The sequence below is a fragment of the Sinocyclocheilus anshuiensis genome, unplaced genomic scaffold, assembly GCF_001515605.1.
Source record: "Sinocyclocheilus anshuiensis isolate Anshui unplaced genomic scaffold, SAMN03320099.WGS_v1.1 scaffold1644, whole genome shotgun sequence".
In the NCBI taxonomy this organism is placed as follows: Eukaryota; Metazoa; Chordata; class Actinopteri; order Cypriniformes; family Cyprinidae; genus Sinocyclocheilus; species Sinocyclocheilus anshuiensis.
In genome coordinates, this window is record NW_015557451.1 from 1,073,248 (window position 1) to 1,096,057 (window position 22,810).

At 34.2% G+C, this 22,810-nt stretch overlaps 3 protein-coding genes and 2 pseudogenes across 3 annotated transcripts; all 5 read left to right on the top strand.

Moving 5' to 3' along the window:
- The first annotated feature begins 744 nt into the window (after positions 1 to 744).
- LOC107679234 (uncharacterized) lies at positions 745 to 3,222 on the top strand. The gene is made up of 5 exons (XM_016474746.1): positions 745 to 775; positions 925 to 1,251; positions 1,438 to 1,551; positions 2,873 to 2,901; positions 3,076 to 3,222. The coding sequence occupies exons 1-5, from the start codon at positions 745 to 747 to the stop codon at positions 3,220 to 3,222; spliced, it is 648 nt and encodes a 215-aa protein (XP_016330232.1).
- Positions 3,223 to 4,315: 1,093 nt separating this feature from the next.
- Positions 4,316 to 6,607, top strand: LOC107679249 (uncharacterized). The gene is made up of 6 exons (XM_016474757.1): positions 4,316 to 4,368; positions 4,577 to 4,929; positions 5,008 to 5,358; positions 5,952 to 6,062; positions 6,290 to 6,342; positions 6,439 to 6,607. The coding sequence occupies exons 1-6, from the start codon at positions 4,316 to 4,318 to the stop codon at positions 6,556 to 6,558; spliced, it is 1,041 nt and encodes a 346-aa protein (XP_016330243.1). The 3' UTR covers positions 6,559 to 6,607.
- A 1,690-nt stretch (positions 6,608 to 8,297) lies between these two features.
- On the top strand, positions 8,298 to 10,226 carry LOC107679248 (uncharacterized; annotated as a pseudogene).
- Positions 10,227 to 15,171: 4,945 nt separating this feature from the next.
- On the top strand, positions 15,172 to 17,482 carry nitr5 (novel immune-type receptor 5). The gene is made up of 6 exons (XM_016474755.1): positions 15,172 to 15,237; positions 15,346 to 15,696; positions 16,016 to 16,366; positions 16,712 to 16,819; positions 17,058 to 17,110; positions 17,229 to 17,482. Exons 1-6 carry the CDS (start codon positions 15,192 to 15,194, stop codon positions 17,343 to 17,345), a joined length of 1,026 nt encoding a protein of 341 aa, XP_016330241.1. The 5' UTR covers positions 15,172 to 15,191; the 3' UTR covers positions 17,346 to 17,482.
- Positions 17,483 to 19,082: 1,600 nt separating this feature from the next.
- Positions 19,083 to 20,789, top strand: LOC107679235 (uncharacterized; annotated as a pseudogene).
- The last annotated feature ends 2,021 nt before the right edge of the window (positions 20,790 to 22,810 follow it).

Sequence of the window (22,810 nt, forward strand, 5' to 3'; positions counted from 1 at the left end):
ATGAGTTTAAAAGTTTGAGTTTAAAAGTTTAATAAAATAATACATATGCATTTCTAAATATCTGGTACTTTTTTTGCATTAATGGTAGCAGCACTCGAGCTGATGGTCGTGTTTTCAAGCATAATTTCATAATGATCCAAAGAGCGTTATGTGCTTCGGCAGGAGACATCTGAGTGTCTCTACAAAAGAGTTCACACGATCAATGTCACAAATGTGCTTTTTTGATTAGTGTCAATAACCATGAAAAATACTTAATTTTACATCATAAAAAAATTAATTATTATTTTTTAAATTTTCACTTAAAATTCCAAATCATTGTTTACTAGTTTAATTTACATTAAACTTATATTTAAAAAAAATCCCAAATGTTCATTATGCCTCAGACGTTTGGACTCCACTACTTATGCATAGAAAAAATTATGTAAAATGATTGACTTCCCTGGACTCATCAGGACTTTTCTTTGTTTATTTCAGGTGTATCTATGATCCCCAGTGTTTTGCAGCCAAATGTCTCAATCACAGCATCAGTGGGTGGTTCGGTCATGCTGGAATGCCACACAACTGCCGATCTGGTTGTGGCCTGGTTTTGGCTGAAACAAATCCCAGGACAAAAGTTGAACCCTATAGTTTCCACATATTACCAGGAGATAAAACTTCAAGAAGAATTTCTCAACGAATCAAGAATTCAATTCAAAGTCGATGACAAGAAATCTGCATTAATATTCACCAAGATTAACTCCAGAGATGCCGCCTATTACCATTGTGGTGTGCTACTGTATGAGAAGCTGTATTTTGGAGGGGGAACTTATCTGACAGTTAATGGTGAGTGGAAACTTGGAATGTGAGATCTGTGATATTTAATTTTGATTAAAAAGCTTGTTTTATTATTATTGCTACTGTAAAGTATATTATTTTTCATTACAGATGCAAAGCCAGTTAAAATCATTCAGCATCCTGTTTTGGACTCACATCATGTAGGAGACTCAGTGAATCTTCATTGTTCAATCTTTGGTGAGAGTTGTTCAGGAGGGCAGAGTGTCTACTGGCTTAGAAGAGAGTCCCATTCAGGAATCATTTACACTGATGGAGACAGAAAAGATCAATGTGAGACGATCTCTGTGACTGGATCAACTGTACAGAGCTGTGTGCACAAAGTCCCCAAAAGCCTGGCCAGTGATGAAACTTACTTTTGCAGTGTGGTCACATGTGGAAAGCTAATCGTTGGAAATGGAACTAAACTGATAGCTGATGGTAAAGCATGCTTTATTGCTCACATACCTATTTATTCGTAATATCCTTTTCATATTCTGGCAATATATTTCCTAAATCAGTACTTAGATTTCAGGAACTTCCAAAATTAGGAAAAAAAAAAAAAAAGTTATTATTTCCATTTGGATTGTTTATATTTAGATTATAAAATTAAACCATTTTTCCCAGTTGTTCCCCAGAAAACAATGGCCTATATCATCACACTGCTCTCTGCTGTATTAGTGATATCAGTGATGGCGAATATAATCATGGTATTGTTATGGAGAAGAACTACACACAGAGGTACATTTTTATTCAACTTAAAAAATTATATTGTCTAAAAACATTTAACAAATATATAAATATTGCGATAATTAATTATATTATCAACACTTATCACCAAAATGAATTTATATATATATATATATATATATATACAGTGGGTACGGAAAGTATTCAGACCCCCTTCAATTTTTCACTCTTTGTTATATTGCAGCCATTTGCTAAAACCCAAATCCAGGTGTGAAAAACTTGTTGCATCTTTCCCAAAAAGACTCATGGCTGTATTAGATCAAAAGGGTGCTTCTACTAAATACTGAGCAAAGGGTCTGAATACTTAGGACCATGTGATATTTCAGTTTTTCTTTTTTAATAAATCTGCAAAAATGTCAACGATTCTGTGTTTTTCTGTCAATATGGGGTGCTGTGTGTACATTAATGAGGAAAAAAATTAACTTAAATGATTTTAGCAAATGGCTGCAATATAACAAAGAGTGAAAAATTGAAGGGGGTCTGAATACTTTCCGTACCCACTGTATATATATACAGTGCTGCTTGAAAGTTTGTGAAACCTTTAGAATATTTCTGCATAAATATGACCCAAAATATCCTCTGCTCAACGACTTGTGTGCTTGGGGTCGTTGTCATTAGCCAATGTGAGAAAGGCCTTTAGTTGCTTAGAAGATACTCTGGGGTCCTTTGCAACCTCGCGGACTATTATACATCTCTTGTTTTGGAGTGTTCTTTGTTGGTCGACCACTCCTGGGGAGGGTAACAATGGTCTTGAATTTCCTCCATTTGTACACAATCTATCTGGCTGTGGATTTGTGGAGTCCAAACTCTTTAGAGATGATTTTGTTCATTTTCCAGCCTGATGAGCAACAACAACTCTTTTTCTGAGGTCCTCAGAGATCTGCTTTGTTCACGCCATGAAACACTTACACAAACATGATCAGACTTTGATAGATCCATGTTCTTTGAATAAAACAGGTCACACACTGACACCTGATAGTCATCCCACTGATTTAAAACACCTCTGAACAGATGGACTCTAATTTCGCCTTCAAATTAACTGCCAATCCTAGAGATTCACATAATAGTGTTGCCACTCAGAGATATATAATATTGGTTCAGTTTCCAGAAAAAAATACATGACAAAGTATACATTTTTGTCTCAATTGTTTGATTTGGGTTCTATTTGTCAACTTTCAGGATTTGCGTGAAAATCTGATCATCTTTTGGGTCATATTAATGCAGAAATATAGAAAATTCTTAAGGTTTCACAAACTTTCAAGCAGCACTGTATATTCACTTTTATCATTTCTTTTTATGATACATTTTTAAGGTGTTGACCATGTACAGTCTACAGCCCAGGTAAGCTTTATACTTTTACATTATATGTAGCTATGGTGGGAAAGTGCATTAACTTCGCCTGTCAAATAAGAATTATGAACATTAATCATTTAAGATATTTATAAACCATTCAGAATATTATATATAACAGTACTAGGACTGAGTATTGTTAAAATGATATAATTCTCCTATTAGACTGCAGACATAGAAAATTATGCATCGCTGAAGTTCTCTCCACACCAGCCTACACGAAAAATGAAAAGCCGTGAAGAGGCAACCTCTGTCGTCTATGCATCTGTCCATCAAACAAGAAGCATAAAACAAGGATCTCCTCATTCTTAATGGTTGTCATTTTTTAAGTGTGAATAATATTGACTTTGGAGAAAGGTGCTTTTTGTCAGCAAAATTTTTAAAAGAATGTCACATCATGTGGTCTCATATGAGCATTGGAGCATTCAGCTGCAAGACATTGTCCTCCAATTTTAAAAAAATGTTTTTTTTTTAATTGTATTTTGATCTCAGTGTGGTTTAAAGTTGACAAAGGGATGAGGGACAAATGTCTGTCTTTTGTAGATTTTTTTATGTTGTTGTAAAGGGTAATCGGAGTGTGCGGTCATCATGTTATTCAATGTCTAAATTTTACACATTAAAAAAATGTGTGTTTACAATAACTTACCATTAAATTCAGCACCATGGAGAGGGGCAACATTTAGCAATTGAGGAAAAAAAAATCTTTCAGTCCAAACAGCTTGCCATCAAAAAAACTAAAACAACAACAACAACAAAAAACTTATTTAAAACAAACCAACAGTGACCCAAATATGGAAAAAGATATAGTAGATGTAGTATATATGTACTAGTTTGTAGTATGTATGCAGCATTATACTGAAATGTACTACTAGTCACCTCCAGGTGATGGCAGTCAGATGTCATTAGTGCACATAAACACAGATTTACAGATAATACTCTTTATTCACTATAGTAATAGCATACAATAGCTTCCATTTGTGAACTTATAATCTTTATACAACGCTCCTTCAAATGATTGTTTTCTTCTTCATTTTCTAGACTGCTCTGATGTTTTAGTATCATCATACCATGCACTTGTCCCACAATGTTTCAGTCATTTTATATTATAGTTCACATATCATAAAATATTGTAACATACTTATTGAGATTTTTGCATGGCCTCACCCTAAGCATTTCAATGAACTCTAAATCTCATTCATTTGGCCTGCTGGCAAGATTAGATGTCTACTAGTTGCAGCTGTTTACATACTATACTTAGCAGCTTACTTCAGGAAGCGGGCAGTAATTTGTGCATGCAGAGAACCAATAGAGTCACATGATGAAGTCATACCTCAGAGAGCAAATTGATTCATAGACTCAGAACCGCATGTAGACAGAAGTGCAGAAGACCCAGGAAGAAGATAAAATGAATAATAACATCTACATGATACTCTTTATTTTTCTTCATGAAGTCTGTAAGTACAAAATAATGCATCATTCAATCATTCTTCTACTAATCAGCTACATGTCATCTTTGAAAACTATGATAATAATTTTTCCAACAGGTGAACACAATTGCAATGTTGCTCATGTGGATCAGGTTTTAACCGTAAAAGAGGGAGGGAATATATTGTTACCTTGTCTTATTGTAAATGATCAGTTACACCGAGCACTGTGGTATAAACAGGTTCTTGGTCAATTGCAATGTTGCTCATGTGGATCAGGTTTTAACCGTAAAAGAGGGAGGGAATGTATTGTTACCTTGTCTTATTGTAAATGATCAGTTACACCGAGCACTGTGGTATAAACAGGTTCTTGGAGAGAAACCTGTCCTAATAGTGTCATCATATCACCACTCTCAACCGAATGAATTTTCTCCTGACTTTGAAGCAAGTCAACGTTTCCATGCAGTGCGAAAGGATGATAGTTTTAACTTAACCATCCTGAGAACCTTGAAATCTGATTCAGGCACGTATTTCTGTGGTGCTGCCTTTGCTAATGTTATTTCCTTCAGCACTGGAACTGTTTTGCTGGTTAAAGGTGAGTGTTATAATATTTATACTTTTGATGGGCAATTCCATTTATTGTCAATGTTAATTCTTTTTTTTTTCCTTATAGGTGCAGACCTCAAACCTGCTGTTATTCAACAGCCTGTGCTTGGTGTTATGAAGCCAGGAAGCAATGTGACTCTGCAGTGCTCAGTAGAAGTGAAGATGTGTGAGAAAGGAGTACAACTAGTCTACTGGTACAGACGCAGTTCAGACACAATGCATCCAGGAATGGTTTATACTCATGGAGACATGAACAATGAGTGTGGGAAGAACTCTGCAGCCTCCTCTCCTATGCAGAGCTGTCTGTACAACCTCCCCAAGATGAATGTTGGTCTCTCTGATGCTGGACTATACTACTGCGCTGTGGTAACTTGTGATGAAGTTTTATTTGGAAATGGCACAACATTGGTCATTGAAGGTAAATGCATTATGTTTGAGTAGTAGGCCTATTATTTGTTAACAGACACATTTTTATCCAGAGTGACTTACAAAGTAGAAATATCGCAAGCAGTTTACTATATGAGAAATATCCATAATACCAAGTTTTAAAGATAAGATAGATTAGTCCAAATGCTTTTTGTTATTATTATTATTATTATTATTATTGTGTCTTTGTTTGTTGAACTTTCTGTATTCAAATGCGTGACACTTCTGGTTTAGAAACTTCTACTACTACTACTACTACAACTACTAATATATGTATATATAGTATACAAAGTTTCTTAATCTTAAGAAACTTTAGCATTTTAGCTTTAAATCCAAATAGATTTTAAATTGGCCAATACAATCAAATAAACATCAAACATAAATGTCATGCCCTTTATAATCATATCCATGCAGGACTATAATTTACAATTTAATTCAACATGCAATAAGTTATGTACAGTAGTATGTGTAGTACTGTATGTGTTTGAACAGTGACAAATAGTGGCTAATAAACTTAATTTTACAAAATATTTTTGAACCCACTCTCTAAATTCATAAAGTTGCACAATGTTTCTTGTGTTTCAGATGAATTTAATAGTGAGAGGATGCAACATTTTATTTTAATTGGCCTTGCAGTGCTGTGTACAGTCAGTTTTACCATCAATATTTTGCTCTGTATACCATTAAGAAGAAAAGGTAAGACCACGTTTCTTCTTAATTTTTGCAATCTTTCAGTTTAAGCACTATTATTATTATTATTATTATTGTTGTTGTTGTTATTGTTATTATTATTATTATTATTATTATCATCATCCAAAACCTAATCCTGGAAAGAACATTTATGTGATAGAAAATGCAATACTGTGTTCAAACAAACAGAACAGTGTAACTCTTCTCATAATGCTTTATTTGACTTTTAACAGATAGAACGCCTCAACAAATCCAGACTACCAATGGCGATACAACAAGAGTTCAGGTTTGGACAATCAGATGTGTAAATAACAGTTAACTCTCGTAACTTAATATAGAGTGCTGAAAAAAAAATGAAGAGTCTCCTAATTCTTTCTTCTAGTACCGCAACACAGATGACATTAACTATGCTGCTCTGAACCTTTCCACTAAAAGAGGTCAGAGGAAAAGGACCTTAGAGGAGACAACGTACTCTGTACCGACATTGCGAGACAAGATCTGAAACTTATAGCTGCTGATTGTTTAAACGTACCATAATATTTAACATAATATCCAACTCCAGGAGTGCATTAGTAATATTCCATATTTGTGTCTCTAATGATAGAAACTGCCTATGCATGTCTGTGCTTATCCTGCATCGTGTTTTTTTTCAAGAAACATGCTGTGAGTGTTAACATTAACACTTCTGGGAGATGACGTGCAAAATTATATAAAAGCATAACCACATCCTGTAAAGGTGTAACTAGATGTGAAAGTACTGTGTTCATCAGCTTGAATAAACCTCGCAACTAATTAGATTTAGTTCAGCCTTCTAATTCGGTTATTCATCTCTAACACAATATGGTTACTTCCTCTATGACAGAGCATGCCATGTTGAATAGTGTTTCCCATAATGCAATGCACTCGATTTGACCTTCCATTTCCAGTGTTAGGAATGTAATAGAAAAAATATCAAACATAATATTTGAACATATACTTCTTTAATCATTATTTGATCAGACAGACAAGAATTAAATTCAACAGAATGTGTTTTTAGTGAAACAGGATATTCAATGTGGGGAAAAAAGCAGGCCGGGACTTGATTTCACAGATTGTGAAAAATGGTAGAAAAGTGGTAGAAAAGTGTAGGTTTTTAGTTGGAGGGAAAGACTTGAAAAATAAGAGATTGGTGATGCTGAAATAAGGTAAGGTTTAATTATTTATTTTTTTCGGAATACCGTGCACTGATGAATCGTGCATTAAAAATGGTCAGTTTTGATTCATGTTGACTGGATGTTTTAACAAAATTTTGAAGTTAACAAGAGTTTTCAATTTCCAAGATGACAACTGGATGCCATTTGCAGAAACATGCAATATGATGAGGTCATGTGACAACAATGTAGCATACTACTATTATAAGCTACCAGGTGATGGCAGTGAGGGATCACAAATAGAGAAAAGCACATAGATATTTTTATCTTGATTTCCAACATATTATGCTTATGTAAAATCACTTACACAATATTCTTTCATCATTCATCATGCAAATGCTTTTATTTAAAGATTTACCATAGCAACACTTCATTTGCATTCATTTGAATATTTGAACACACCTGTTTTATGTTCATTCCTTTTACAATATAAATATAATTTCTTTCAGGGTTTAAAATCATGGGCTTGTATTCCAAATCTTGAAAAAAATGTTAAGCAGTTTCCACTAAGAAATTCCAAGTGGATCTTTTTTTGTTGTTTGTTGCACCACCACTGAATATGTATCAATATCAGTTATGCATGTGCTGTAAAGTGTGATATTTTCATCAAAATATTTTTTAGGTTAAACTGAGTTTGTGTTTGTGTGTGTGTGTGTGTGTGTGTGAGTGTGAGTTCACATATGTCAGCTATTGGCACTACTCTGACATATACTATAAAGAGGGATATTCCTTTGTCTGATGTAGAAACTTATCAGTGTATTGAGTTTAAACAATGCTAGTTATTTTAAATGTGTGTAACTTAATTTATACTCTGTTTAAATCCTGATTGAGGCTATGCATCAGAATAGATACTTTACAAATCATTAAAGATTATATGATAATGTACCACATCTGTTAGAAGCACAAGTTAAACAAGGAAATGGGCAATGACTTGTTAGCTCAGAGAGCCAATGCAATGATGTGATGGTGCTTCCACTCAAAGCAGAGGAAAGGTTTCAGAGAATTTAAGGTTGAGCACTGAAGGTCATCTGAAAATGTATGTCATTCTTTTCATTGTATGGGTTCTCTTTTATAAACCATGTAAGTACAAAACTACAATAGTAATGGTTTCACAAGTTTTTCCTGAACCTTCTGTATTTTTCATTGTGTCGCTTATGTTTCAACAAATGTCTTCGCATTATTTTACAGCAATGCAATATTCTGAAAGTGTTCTGCAGATAGAAGATGTAGCAGTTCAAGTAGGTGATGATGTGACATTTCACTGCTTTCACCCAAAAGACCAACTGAATAGAGTTATGTGGTTCAAACAGACTCTGGGAGAGAAACCTGTTCTTGTAGCCTCTTCATATCACTGGACTCAAAAAAGTGTACTTTATGATGATTTTGAAAAGTCAAAACGCTTTAGAGTAGGTGCAGGAATTGGCAGCTTTAATTTGACTATTCAAAAAACGGCACAATCCGATTCAGCTACATATTATTGTGCTGTTTCTTTTTCTAATGTTGTCTACTTTGGAGCAGGAACTAATCTAGTGATTAGAGGTGAGTGATCAATATTTAGACTAACTCTTTATGAAATTAGTAATGTTTTACAGTCTCAAATTCATGATATTTCTTCAACAGGTTCTAAATCCAACAGGATTCATATTCTACAGCAGCCTACATCATCAGGTGGAAATGTGACTCTACTATGTACAATCCAAAACGAACAAGAGAGTTGTGGAGGTGATCACAAAGTCTACTGGTTCAGACACGGTTTAGGAAAATCCCATCCAGGAATCATTTACACTCAAGGAAGTTGTAAAAACAGCTCAATGGCTGTTTCTCCTACCAAGAGCTGTGTCTACAGTCTCTCTTTGAGAAACATCAAGCCCTCTGATGCTGGGACTTACTACTGTGCTGTGGTCACATGTACAGAAATTTTATTTGGACATGGAATTAATCTGGCTTCTGATGGTAAGTGTGTTAAATACAATTTATAACAAGTTGTGTACATCTTAAGCAGCCATTTTACGGTTGATGACGCAGTATTTTTAGTGAGCTTCTAGTGTATTGTACAATGCTAAGACAAAACCTTTTGACATCTAGCACTGTGTAGTATAACACACAGAGTACCTTAGTGTGCATAAAGTGTTTGAAACATGTTGTTCATCTGCAATATTGAATTTCTGTTGATGCAAAATTAATCGCATGCTTCTTTAATTGCATGCTGCATGTAGTTCCAGGACGCAGCATGTGGTGCATTCAAGTTATGTGTTACTTGTTTCAGATGAACATAAAGGCCAGCATATAAAGATCTTCATTCTAATTGGCCTTGCAGCACTGCTGACCGTAAGCTTCTTCAGTAATATTCTACTTTGCGTGAAAAAGATGAAAGGTAACAGCTCACTTTAATGTATTTATATATATAATACATCATATGAAATACATAAAGATATACATTAAGGTGAAAACATGCACTATTTTTTATTATTCAGAACTATTATGTAAGATTTATTATAAATAAATATTTAAATGTAATATAAATGTATTATTATAAATAATATATGAATAAAATTAACATAATTCCTTTTAACCTGCACGGGTAAATATCAATGCCATTTTAAAGTACTAAAAATCATCTAATATTTTATCTTATAACAGGCAACACATCTCAACACGTTCATGCTACAGACAATATAGTGTCAAGCGTACAGGTTTGTATTACATGGACAGATAAAATTATATTTTAAAAGTCAAGTATTTAGACAACTGTGGTTTAGATGATGTACATCACTTAATAGAAACGTTTATTAATATATATATATATTTTATTTTAGTACCACAGGACCTCCGATTTGAATTATGCCGCCTTAAAATTCAAAAGCCAAAGCTCAAGACAGCAGCGAGAGGAGAGACAAAGACCGACAGAGTACTCTGGACTGAAATGTAAAAACTCTCTATCGTAATACTGAATATGCATAGTTGCTAATATTGTTTGCTAACCAGAGTCACTTTGAATACCATATGATAAATCATAATGGATACTATGTTATGTTCTGAATAAATATGAAACTTGCATGTTTACAATTAGTCTCTTTATTCTGTAAATAACCACAGACAACTATCTCATGCTTACTGTGCTTTAATGTTGATGTTGTATGTGAATAAAGTGTTATTTGAGCAATATGCCATGTTTTCTTTCATAAAAACAGAAACAGACCCCCGTGCTCTTTGTATTTAATTTTCAGATACCACTGCAACATGATTAGTGATAAAAAAACACACAATTATGCTATTTTTATTTGTTTCGAATGTGAATGGTGACAGGATCCGATTTAACGTTTGATAAGATCTACACCACAAACCACAAGGTCACACCCCAGTTTACACAGTAGACACAGAAGACAGTCTTCTTACATTCGATGTGCATGAGGCTGTCTGTAGTAACTTTGGCCTATTTGACACCCACTCAGCCCCCTCTCTCCCTCCTCACTGTGTGGCACAAACTCTTCTCATGATTAAAGTCAGAGACAGAAGAAAACGTTACTCCCACCTGGAAAATCTCTTAATTTCATTAAAGTCCAGCCGAAAAGTAAGAGAAGATGAAATCTAATGGAAGGTGTTCAGGCTAAACACGTGAGTCAAACTAAAAGAGGGGCTGTGTGAGTGAATGACATCATATCCTGCTGAGTGAGTGACAGGAAAAACCTGCTTAGTGTAGAGTTAAAACTGCTGAGGTGAACATCAGCGGATCAGCTTTGTATCTTGTACTTGGATCAAAATACATCGATTTGTATCATAAATCTTGTAATCATTAATTATTTAGAGTACAATTATTTTACTTAATTGGTTATTTGTAATTTTTTACACATTGTATTACTGTATTTTGAATTTTAGATTGTTTGTTGGTAATATTTTTTTTATGTCTGTAATAGTAGTATATAGAGCTGCTGCTCAACACTATGCAGTAATGTTATTTTGTATTGTCCCTGTGAAATAAACACACACAAACACACATATGTTGGTTTTTATGATTTATGGGGACTCTACATAGACATGATGATTTTTATACTGTACAAACTGTATTTTCTATCCCCTTACCCTAACCCTACCCCTCACGCACACTTTCTGCATTTTTAAATTTTTAACAAAACATTGTTTAGTATGTTTTTAAAGCTATTTTAATTAGGAATACTCAAGAAATAGCGCATAAAACACATTCATGTTGTTATACCAGTGTAATACCCATGTCATTACACAAATCTGTGTCCACACACACACACACACACACACACACACACACACACAAAATAAATACAGTGAGAACATACAGTGTCATGAGGAAACACACACAATTCCCTTGCTTGTATGATGGATGCTTAAGCTCACAGCCTTTGTTCTAGATCCAGCTGCAGCCGTGCCATTGCCCCCAAATCTAGAGTTAAAAAGCAGCCAGGGTCTAATTCTGTCCACTACCTCAGGTTACATCACACACACACACATACCCACACACACACACACGTACAATTAGAATAAGTAACAAATATATTTTTATATAAATATGTGTGAGCATCACTCTCAGTGTGAGCCTGAACATGCATCATGGTTTAAGTAGTTTCCACCCGCAACACAAGACCCATTTATTTTTTCTTTCACATCTCTTGCTGCATCAAAACCACAAAAACAAAAAAAAAACAACCAAACAAAAAAAAAAAACGCCAACCTTTGTCTTCACATCCCTTTCCATTACCAGAAAACACAAATAGCCCACCCTACTTAGAAAAAAAAAAAAAAAAAAAGAATTAAAAGAAGAATCTGATGTTACTGCTCTGTTCTAAAAGTCTGAACTAGACAAAACTTTCTCACACACGCCCAGACAAGAACATCCCAGCCATTATGACTGCACAGGACATTATGTGTGGACTTCACTTGACTTAAAATATATGTAGAGGTGCATACGTTTTTACGCATTAAAAGTTTTTGTTCACCAAAATAATAATTTTAAACAGATATTTCTGAAATCTGAAAATCAAGATAATGTTTGCAAGGTTAGTGCATCAGAGTTTTGTGTGAAGCACTTAGCAGCAAAAAAAAAAAAAAAAAAAAAAAAAGAATTACAAGAAGTATCTGAGATCTTACTGGACAGTTTTACTTCTTACATATCACTAAAGATATTTCTTCATGTGTATCCCCAATTATTGTGTGTACATAAATATATTATTAACAAATATTGAACTCAATCTTTTTATCAACTTGTTTTCTTTCAGTTAGCACAAGTTTTGTATTTCATTCTGGAACTGATTGGTTGTAGGCCTCACTGATCTGAGCTTATGCACCTCCGTTTTTGAGTGAATTTAGCCAAAATTATCCACAAATAATGCTTATTTTTACTCAAAAACTGATGTGCATAAGCTCAGATCAATGAAGCCTACGACCAATCAGTTCCAAAAAGAAGTACAATTGCTAATAAAAAAGGAATTAAAAGAAAAGAAGCTGGAAAAATGATTGAATCCAAGATAAAGATAAAATGGCATGAGAAATTTACAAGCCGGGACCGGGTGACCACAACATCAATTTAAGTAAATGATTTCCAGCACAGCACAAGGGTTAAATAAGTACATAATAAAATATGTATGGTGCATACATTTCATCATAGCTTATCAATTAGATGTAAATCTTAAAATTTAACACTTAACATTTTTCAATTATACTTATTCTGCTCCCCCTGCTGCTGAAAAGAGGAAGAACTGACAAGAAGAGCAAAATAACACAATGCGAATTAGAATATTACACAACAGATATGAAATTGATCGTAAGGGCTTGAAGTTTTGTGGTTGCTTTGATATATTTTTGCAACTTCAGTAGAAATGATCAATGCTAGAGTCTGCTTTATATAGTAATGGAAAAAAAAGAAAAGACAAGACAGTTTCTATTTTATCACACCAATAACACTGAAAGTTAATTCCTTAAATATATGTACATTTCTAAATATAATATTTTGATTGGTGTTTATGTTTTTCTTTAAACTATCTTCAAAGAGGTAATTATGTACTATCTGTATTAAACATATAATATATATTTAATATATATATATATATATATATATATATAAAACATCTGACAAATGCATAAGGATATGTCATATTTTATTATTATTATTATATCGTTATTGTTATTAATATTTTGTGTTATTTAGCATTACAGTGGAAAACAGAGCAGACAGATCAGCAACCTCATTTATGAGTTCACAGTGCAGACTGTTGATCTCTGTGTTGTGTTTGTGGTCAGTGCATGAAAGTGAAAACAGAATGGAAAGATCAAGCAGCCTTCAGTAGAGCTCAATCTTAGTGGTCAAAAGTTTCCACACAGCGTCTGATGTTGCTAAAAAAAGAAGGTGTCAAAAGCAGTCACATGCATTTATAGCAGCTTAGACTCAGTTCATCGCTACCACTTGTGCAAGCCTGAGACTGAACTACAAAGGCCTTTGATTTCAAGTGTAACATTTGTTCTCATAGGACACTGCTCTAGTTAAAAAAACAAGTTAAACAACTTGGACACTGCTCTAGTTGAACAAAGGTTTACAGTTTTCAAAAGTACAGTTTAGCCTGCTCATGCAAACTCATGTAGAACCTCACCTTCTGATGTGCATGTTTATCAGTTCATTGTTTGTGTAAATTATAGTTTAGATTAACATGCTCCTGTCTTGGTGTGATGTGTCTGTCTATGGCAGGACAAAAATAGACATGAATTACAGAAAAATGTATGTGCGTAAAGGGTTTTAATTTAAAGATGAAGTACAATATGTAATTCCCAAATAAAATTGAAAATAATTATAATTATAATGTCAGACGGTTTCATGTTCAGACAAATAGGTCCTACCTCAAACTCACACAATCGGATAAGCCAACATTGCTGTGTCGAATTACATGATGCTCAAAAAACACAGCAATGTTTAGATAGCACCACAGAGCCACGGTGTTTCAAAATAACCTACCAATAGTTAATGTTACTTACAGTTAACATTATTTAAAGTTGTCTAAGTATGAACTGTAATAAGAGACTTAGTTAGGCAAGTATTTTAAAAAGTATGTTACCACTGAAAAACTCACACACTTCACCTTTAAGTTGTGGTGCAGGAGCCTTATTTATCAATAGCTAAGTTAAGTAATAAAACAGATTCAAACCTCAGACCCATTAAATATTTAAAAATATAATAAAACGTAAAAATGTAATATACTGTATTTAAAAATATACAAATTATGTTTATTGGTAATTAGTTCTATTGCAGAATGAAGAGGTGATAAAGGCAATATCTACATTGGCCCATTAATGGAAGCTAATCAAAGATGATCACATGTAATGTGATGTACTATATACTGATATCATATTTCATTTATTTATTATAACACTATTTATGGTATATCAAAATATGATATTGCTTTTTGTGTTCACAAATCTGCACAACATCCAAGAGTTGTGTAATTTCAGGACCATGGACAGGGATTTTCTGTGTCAAAGGTTGCAGTGCATTTTAATTTACATATGGCCTGAATCAAACTAATAATATCCCAAAAAACAATAAACATTTGTTAGAGGATGACAATTAAATCTTGCCCAATTTAACTTTATTTGTCCGTGTAGTATGTACAGTATGTATATTCATGATTTTTTAATAATTTTAGCATGATAAAATAAAATGCACTTTTCTGGAAAAATAGGGAAATACTACATGGATATTCTACAATGAATATTCCACATGGATCAACCTTTTTTGTCTACATAATTAATTTAATGTGTGGGTTGAAAGCGCTGCACATAAAACTGTGTCAAGTTCAGGAAATGGGTGATGATTTGCTGACTAACAGAATCATGTGATCTTAAGGTATCTTAAGTGTATATAACAGTTAACACTGTGTGAGCTACTTTTTTTTTAGCCTGAGCACAGAATGATCTGGATGACGATAAAATGGACAGACAACATTGTGTGACGATCTTCCTCTTATATGAAGTCTGTAAGTGCCATTTCAATGATATTCATATATATATATTTAACAAACAAGGTTAAGGTTTTTCTAAAGATCATCAAAATGTTACAAATGATGTTTGTAATCTATTAACAGTTAAGATAATATATGGAGACATTATACAACTGAACCCAGTTGTATCAGTTCATGAAGGAGATTCTGTGGTTTTGTCCTGCTTTATTACAACAAAACAGATGAGTATGACACTGTGGTACAAGCAAGTCACTGGAGAAGAACCACGTCTCATTGTTTCCTCTATTCTCCATTCATCAAAAAGCCAATTTCATAATGAATTTGACAGCAATCATTTTGATGTGTTAAGAGGGACTGATAGTTTTAATCTGACAATTGTGAACACTGTACAATCAGATTGGGGCACGTACTACTGTGCTTTCTCTTTCTCTAATATCATTAAATTCGGAAATGGCACTCATCTGGTTATTAAAGGTGAGTCAGTGGAGTAGAACCACGTCTCATTGTTTCCTCTATTCTCCATTCATCAAAAAGCCAATTTCATAATGAATTTGACAGCAATCATTTTGATGTGTTAAGAGGGACTGATAGTTTTAATCTGACAATTGTGAACACTGTACAATCAGATTGGGGCACGTACTACTGTGCTTTCTCTTTCTCTAATATCATTAAATTCGGAAATGGCACTCATCTGGTTATTAAAGGTGAGTCAGTGCATGCCACTTTCATATTAATGTTTTTATTATGATGATATGGAAAAAAAACAGCTATTTATACAAAACATCCATTCTAGGAGCAGAAATCAGCAAACCCATGAGTCTAAAGCTGCCCAAGATTGAATTAGTTAAATCAGGAGTAAATGTTCCTCTGCAATGTTCAGTCCAAAATGAGTCAGAAAGAGGTGGAGGTGAACATCGTCTCTACTGGTTCAAACACGGATCAGGAGAATCTCCTCCAGGATCCATTTATGTTCATGGAAACACAAGTGATGGATGTGTGGGGAGATCTGAAGCTGACTGTCTGTCACCGACCTGCATGTACAACCTCCCAAAGAGAAAGTTCAGTTCCTCACAAACGGGAACTTACTGTGCACTGGCCGCATGTGGGGAGATTTTATTTGGAAATGTTTCTAAACACAGTCTTGGTAAGTGTGAGCATTTTATTATATCTTTACTACTTATATTTGGAAATATGTTTTCATAGTCAAGAGTCAAAAGAAGAGTTGGTAGAGTTCTATGGCAGAAAATACATTCCTAAATAATGTCTTGCAAAAAAAGAAGAAAAATAAAAAAACAGATAACTAAAATAATATAAATTCAAGTCACTTTTAAATGTATATTCTTCTACAATGTTGAATATGAATTCAAATGTAATATAATTTCAGGTCACTTTATGAACATAATATTGACAATGTGACAAATCATTAAAAAATATATTTTTATCTTTTCCAAAATACCTGTGTGATTTATTTATTTATTTATTGCTTTAGACAACTTTGAGAGTCAGAACATGCTATTATTCATTCAAATCGGCCTTGCAGCACTACTGGCAATAAGTTTTACCATCAACATTCTACTTTGTTGCATGAGGAAAAATGGTAAGCATTTATACGAATTTATACAGTCTTCTATAAAAGAGCCTAATTTATATTAATATTATTGCAGAAAAGTGTAAAAAAAAAAAGCCTGATCAATAGTGTAATAGAAATGTAATAGAAATTTCTTAATCAAATAATCTGTAATATTTAAATTTTTCTTTTTAGGCCATATGTGAGCGATGACTTTTCTTTCTTTTAAAAATGAATTCACAAACTGTTCAATCTCTGTTCAAAACAGGGAGAAAATCTCAACAGATACAGACTACTAATGAGGATGTGTTAATGAATACGGTAATTATAAAAAAAGAAACCATTGATAAAGCCTTTGATAAAGCATCTATAATTAGTAATATGATCAAATATGACATATGTAATCTGACTGTGGAAATCTTTTTTTTTTTTTTTTTAGAACAGGGAAATGACTTACACTACTGTACAAATCTCCACCAAACACTCAAGAGTGAAGAGAGAGAGCCGTCCTGAGGACACACTGTATTCTGGTTTAGCATGTCAGCAGCAAAGCTGAAAACTACTGTATATTACTATTTTTGCAGACATTTATTTATTTTGCTCTGTGAACATGTGTCTGCTTTGCTTTGCAAAGTATTCTAACAAAAGAAAATCTAACTTATTTAGATTTTTCTGGAACTAATATAGCAACACAAAACTGCAAAAGCGCACAATACAATGTACAGAGGAGAATGTCATCATAAATATTTGTTAAAAAAAAGTCATATGATCTTTTCTGACTTTCCAATGACCTGCTATTGTCCAGAAATCATTTATTTTTGTACATATTTAATTTTGTACATATGTTTGTATGTGTGTGAGGCCATATACATAAAAAAATAGAGAAATATGCTTTGGAAAATAAAGATATAGTACAACAGTCTTTTAATTAAATTTTTCTCACAAATTACTGTGGCAACAGTAACACCACAAGGGCACTTTTCTCAATTTTCAACACATTTTCCCCAATACATCACACAATGAATCAATGAATGTTAAAAGACATTGAAATAATGATATCATGGTACAATATTTTGCTAATATAGTACAGTATTTTACTATTGCTGTATAAAAGAAGTATCTGAATATGAAACCCCCCCCCTTCCTCACTGCCAATATATTTATGATTTTAATGAAAACATGTCCTTTTAGAATTCTCACACAAAAAAATGTTGTGTTGCACAATCAATAATCAATACAAACTAACAAACAAACAAACAAACAATACTGACTGAGGCAAAAAACTGTCATTACCTTGTCAATGAACAGATGCTAGTTCAGATTAAAGTGTAAACTGTTTTATGAGTCTTGAGTAACCTTACCTATTAAAAACAGTATAAGACTATGTTAGTACATATCAATAGATTTTTGAGGGGGAAAACAAACAGTCCTAATCAACCTTCAAAATTAGAAAAGTAATTGATCTAAGTATCCAGATCTAAACTGATCATGAACCAACATCCAAAAACCACAAGGTGGCAGCAGAGACTATTAGTGCAAGGGGCCCACATGGCCTTAGTTACATTTATAGGTTTCTATTATATATTATATTATAAGTATCTATTTAGTTTATATCAATGCCAGATTTGTAGTATCTAGACAGAGATCAATATAGTATAAACTCCCTGATGTCGGAACTAATATTCTAAGAATTGGAAGTGTATTCTTCACAAATCCAATGCAGAAATTTGAGAAAACAGGGGTGAACACAGTGGCTATGTGGTGAATAAATGAGGCCATTAAGATATGATCTAACACAAGATAGGCTAAAGGACAACTTCTAGAAAGCTGACATTAACAGATATCATCTCCACATCATATCGACATTGTACACAGTAACTATTTGACATTGAATCATTAATTACATCTGTAATTATCAGATCTATTAAATAAAACCAGTCACTGTATGAGGCAGAGGCTAAGGAAACTGAAGGTTGTGTATGGAAATTAATTCAGTGGTGGGTGTAAAATGCTCACATTCCCACTGTGTACCTTTGAATTTGAACGGTCTTGAAAAAACTAAAATACCATTTCCAGAAAATAATGCATATAGCACATGTTTGTTTGTATTTTAGCATAGTGCATGATTCTAATCTGTGGTTGCAAGTGTGGTGTATGCAGAACTGTGTCAGGCCCAGGAAACGGCTGATAGTGCTAACTGAACAGAATCATGTGACAGTGCCATACTTCAAGGTGTATGTTATACATTATATAACTTGACTGATGATTGTCTCTTCTCAGCCTGAAGAAGAAAATGGAGAAACAACTTTGTGTGATGGTTTTACTCTTAAATGAAGTGTGTAAGTGTGTATATTTCAATAAGTCCATTTATATCTTTTCATTAATTCCATTCAAAATTGTTCTGATATCAATGTTTCAGATCATTGCTTTTTAGTTGTTCTAATTGACGTACAATGCTAATTCTTTTACAGTGGTGGAGCACATTATACAACTGAACCCAGTTGTATCAGTTCATGAAGGAGATTCTGTGGTTTTGTCCTGCTTTATTACAACAAGAGTATGACACTGTGGTACAAGCAAGTCACTGGAGAAGAACCACGTCTCATTGTTTCCTCTATTCTCTATTCATCAAAAAGCCAATTTCACAATGAATTTGACAGCAACCATTTTGATGTGTTAAGAGGGACTGATAGTTTTAATCTGACAACTGTGAACACGGTACAATCAGATTGGGGCACGTACTACTGTGCTTTCTCTTTCTCTAATATCATTAAATTCGGAAATGGCACTCATCTGGTTATTAAAGGTGAGTCAGTGCATGCCACTTTCATATTAATGTTTTTATTATGATGATGGGGAAAAAGCTATTTATACAAAACATCCATTCTAGGAGCAAAAATCAGCAAACCCATGAGTCTAAAGCTGCCCAAGATTGAATTAGTTAAATCAGGGGTAAATGTTCCTCTGCAATGTTCAATCCAAAATGAGTTAGAAAGAGGTGGAGGTGAACATCGTCTCTACTGGTTCAAACACGGATCAGGAGAATCTCCTCCAGGATCCATTTATGTTCATGGAAACACAAGTGATGGATGTGTGGGGAGATCTGAAGCTGACTGTCTGTCACCGACCTGCATGTACAACCTCCCAAAGAGAAAGTTCAGTTCCTCACAAACAGGAACTTATGGTGCACTGGCCGCATGTGGGGAGATTTTATTTGGAAACATTTCTAAACACAATCCTGGTAAGTGTGAGCATTTAAACATTTCTGACACCTTTGGTTAGCCAATACAACTCATTATATTTGTCTCTTGGAACAGTGCTACATTATGAACTTCTTTGCATGAAAACACTTTCATTTTTATCTTTAATATGAAGGTAACCTAATCAACTAATTTCCAAATTGTTCTTTCTAAATACTTGTGTATACAATCCTTGATATATATCAAATATTACTCCTCATGGTTTAGACTTCAAGAGCCAGAACACAGACTTATTCTTTGTAGTTGGCCTTACGGTGCTCCTGACATCAAACATTACCATCAATATTCTTCTGTGTTGCATGAGTAGAAATGGTAAGTGTTTGTTTGAATTCATCTAGTCTTGCTTCTACAAACAACAGTTTATTACAGCATAGTAGTTTTTCAAAGAGAGGTGTAAAATGTACAGCATGCTAGAATTTATTTTAATATAATATGTGCTTTATTAGAACATTTCTGTTTAACTCATGTGAGGGCTGACCATTGTCTCATTTATTACAGAGACTATTAATGCAACAGAAAGCAATTATAAGCAAATCCAGACTACTGATGATGATGTGTCAGTAACTGAGGTTTGTCAAATTAAACTCTCCAGATTTAAAACCACTTATGATATTCATCATATGAAAATATAAATTATATTGTCTGGAATGTTCTTTTTCTTGTAGTATGAGGAAGTGAACTTTTGGTCTTCACCCGTCATCGCCAAATGCTCAAAGAGTTCAAAGAAACGCCAGCTTTAAGGACATATGATATTCTGGTTTGACATATCAAGACCATGGCAAAACATTATTGTATATTAGCTCATATTAATCATTAATAACTATCATCTTATTTGAATAATTCTGCCAATTATTTTGGATCAACAAATTCTGTTTAAGTAGTTATTAATATGCTGTACTGTATATACTGTAATAACTGAAAAAACAATCACTAAATATCTTCCACAATGTTGAATTGCAATAACTGCATGAGTATAATAATTTTTGTTTGCTTTGCTCATATAATAAACAGTAACGGCTATTACAATTTACACTGAAGCATTCTTTGGACTCTATTTCTACCATAGTCTCAGCCTCAGACGTCACGTCCACGGACCGCTGGCTGAACGTCTGATGCATACAGCACAAAAAAATTGGAAACACTTCAGAAGTTTTGAAGTCGTAATCTGATTGGTTGAATTCTACAGGATTTCCGGGAGATGTGTGTCGCGTTTCCGCCTGGAAACAAAGATTACGTGACGCCAAACCCCATCATGGGAAAAGAAGAAAGCCGTCGTGTTTACTGCTGTGACAATTAGATCAACTAAATGCTGGATTTTCAAAAGTATGTGAAATATGTAAAGTTCGCGGCATAGACTCTTTAGAATGCGTCCAAGAGATTTACCCACTGGTCTGTTATTGTGGGGACATTTCCACGCCCCTAAACATAACGCGGCCCAAAATGAAATGTGATTGGTTGCTTTACCTGTCAGTCATATGGCCTCTCATGTCCTGGTACTTTTAGATTTAAGTGCTGCATTCAAAACAGTTGACTATGGTGTTCTTTTGGGCAAGCTATGGGCAGCAGAGGTCCTGCTCTAAGAAGGTGTCAATCATACCTAAAGATACCTAAAGCACCTAAAGTGATGTGACGTGTAGCCAAGTATGGTAACCCATATTTGGAATTTGTGCTCTGCATTTAACCCATCCAGTGCACACACACTGCAGTGAGTGAGTAAACACACACACACACATACACACACACACACACACACACACACACACACACCGTGAACACACTCTCAGAGCAGAGGGCAGCCATTTTTTTTGCAGCGGCACCCGGTGAATAGTTGGGGGTTAGGTGCCTTACAGATTACAGATGGTAGCCTACAAAATATGGCCAAAAGACTTTTAACTGGTGTGTGCATACGTTAACATATCACTCCTGTTTTAGTGTAACCAGATATACAAAAAAAAAATCAACAACAGCAAATGAGTTCGAAATCAGGGGCAGGATAGCAATATTCTTGCACCACTAGGTGGCAGTAGAGACCATGAGTTGAATTCGGCATTTAGACGGTCAGCAAGTTTCAGACTCACCCTGCGTTCCATTCGGAAGGGCTCATCCCTACGCCCTAATCCCTTCAAAAGGTTTACCCTCCTCCTTCGTCGCACATGTTGTATTACATTTTGTAAACGTCTTTACGTTAAATAATATATATATAATATAATGTATATTTACATAATGTGTCTATGTATTTGAAACACTTGAATGGACTAATAAAGGTAGCTGTAAAGTATTTTTGTTTAAGTACAATGTCGTTTTGACCATAATATTGTACCAAATCTAACTCGTATAAATATTACAGTAGTATAGACAAATACATACATTTATCGGTGAAGTCGAACTCTGTGACGCCAAACAACTTCCCTGTGCACAGGATCTATAGACAAATACATACATTTATCGGTGAAGTCGAACTCTGTGACGCCAAACAACTTCCCTGTGCAAAGGATCATGGGGGCCCGAAGTGTCCATCGGTTGTACCCTTCGAAATCCTTCATTCCGAAGGGCCCTTTGAAGTGGCCAGTTTTGAGCACTTCGGTTTGGAAATGACCCTTCAATATGGCGGCCATGATTGTTTTTGCCCCAAAGTGCCCTTCGGTCTGATATATCCCATTTGGAATGCACCGATACTCTGTTTGCATCAGAAGCAGCACGGGCTGTTGTGCTTTCTCATAAGATGTGTTTACAGTGAGTAACGTTGTTTCACACTTACTCT

Bases quoted from the DNA above. Each gene is read 5' to 3' on its own strand.
- LOC107679234 (XM_016474746.1), top strand. From the start codon at position 745: ATGCCGCCTATTACCATTGTGGTGTGCTACT. The intron at 776-924 runs GTATGAGAAGCT...TTTTCATTACAG, and splicing joins TACCATTGTGGTGTGCTACT to ATGCAAAGCCAGTTAAAATC. The intron at 2,902-3,075 runs GTAAGCTTTATA...TTCTCCTATTAG, and splicing joins ATGTACAGTCTACAGCCCAG to ACTGCAGACATAGAAAATTA.
- LOC107679249 (XM_016474757.1), top strand. From the start codon at position 4,316: ATGAATAATAACATCTACATGATACTCTTTATTTTTCTTCATGAAGTC. The intron at 4,369-4,576 runs GTACAAAATAAT...TGGTATAAACAG, and splicing joins TTTCTTCATGAAGTCTGTAA to GTTCTTGGTCAATTGCAATG. The intron at 6,063-6,289 runs GTAAGACCACGT...GACTTTTAACAG, and splicing joins TATACCATTAAGAAGAAAAG to ATAGAACGCCTCAACAAATC.
- nitr5 (XM_016474755.1), top strand. From the start codon at position 15,192: ATGGACAGACAACATTGTGTGACGATCTTCCTCTTATATGAAGTCT. The intron at 15,697-16,015 runs GTGAGTCAGTGG...CATCCATTCTAG, and splicing joins CACTCATCTGGTTATTAAAG to GAGCAGAAATCAGCAAACCC. The intron at 16,820-17,057 runs GTAAGCATTTAT...TGTTCAAAACAG, and splicing joins TTGTTGCATGAGGAAAAATG to GGAGAAAATCTCAACAGATA.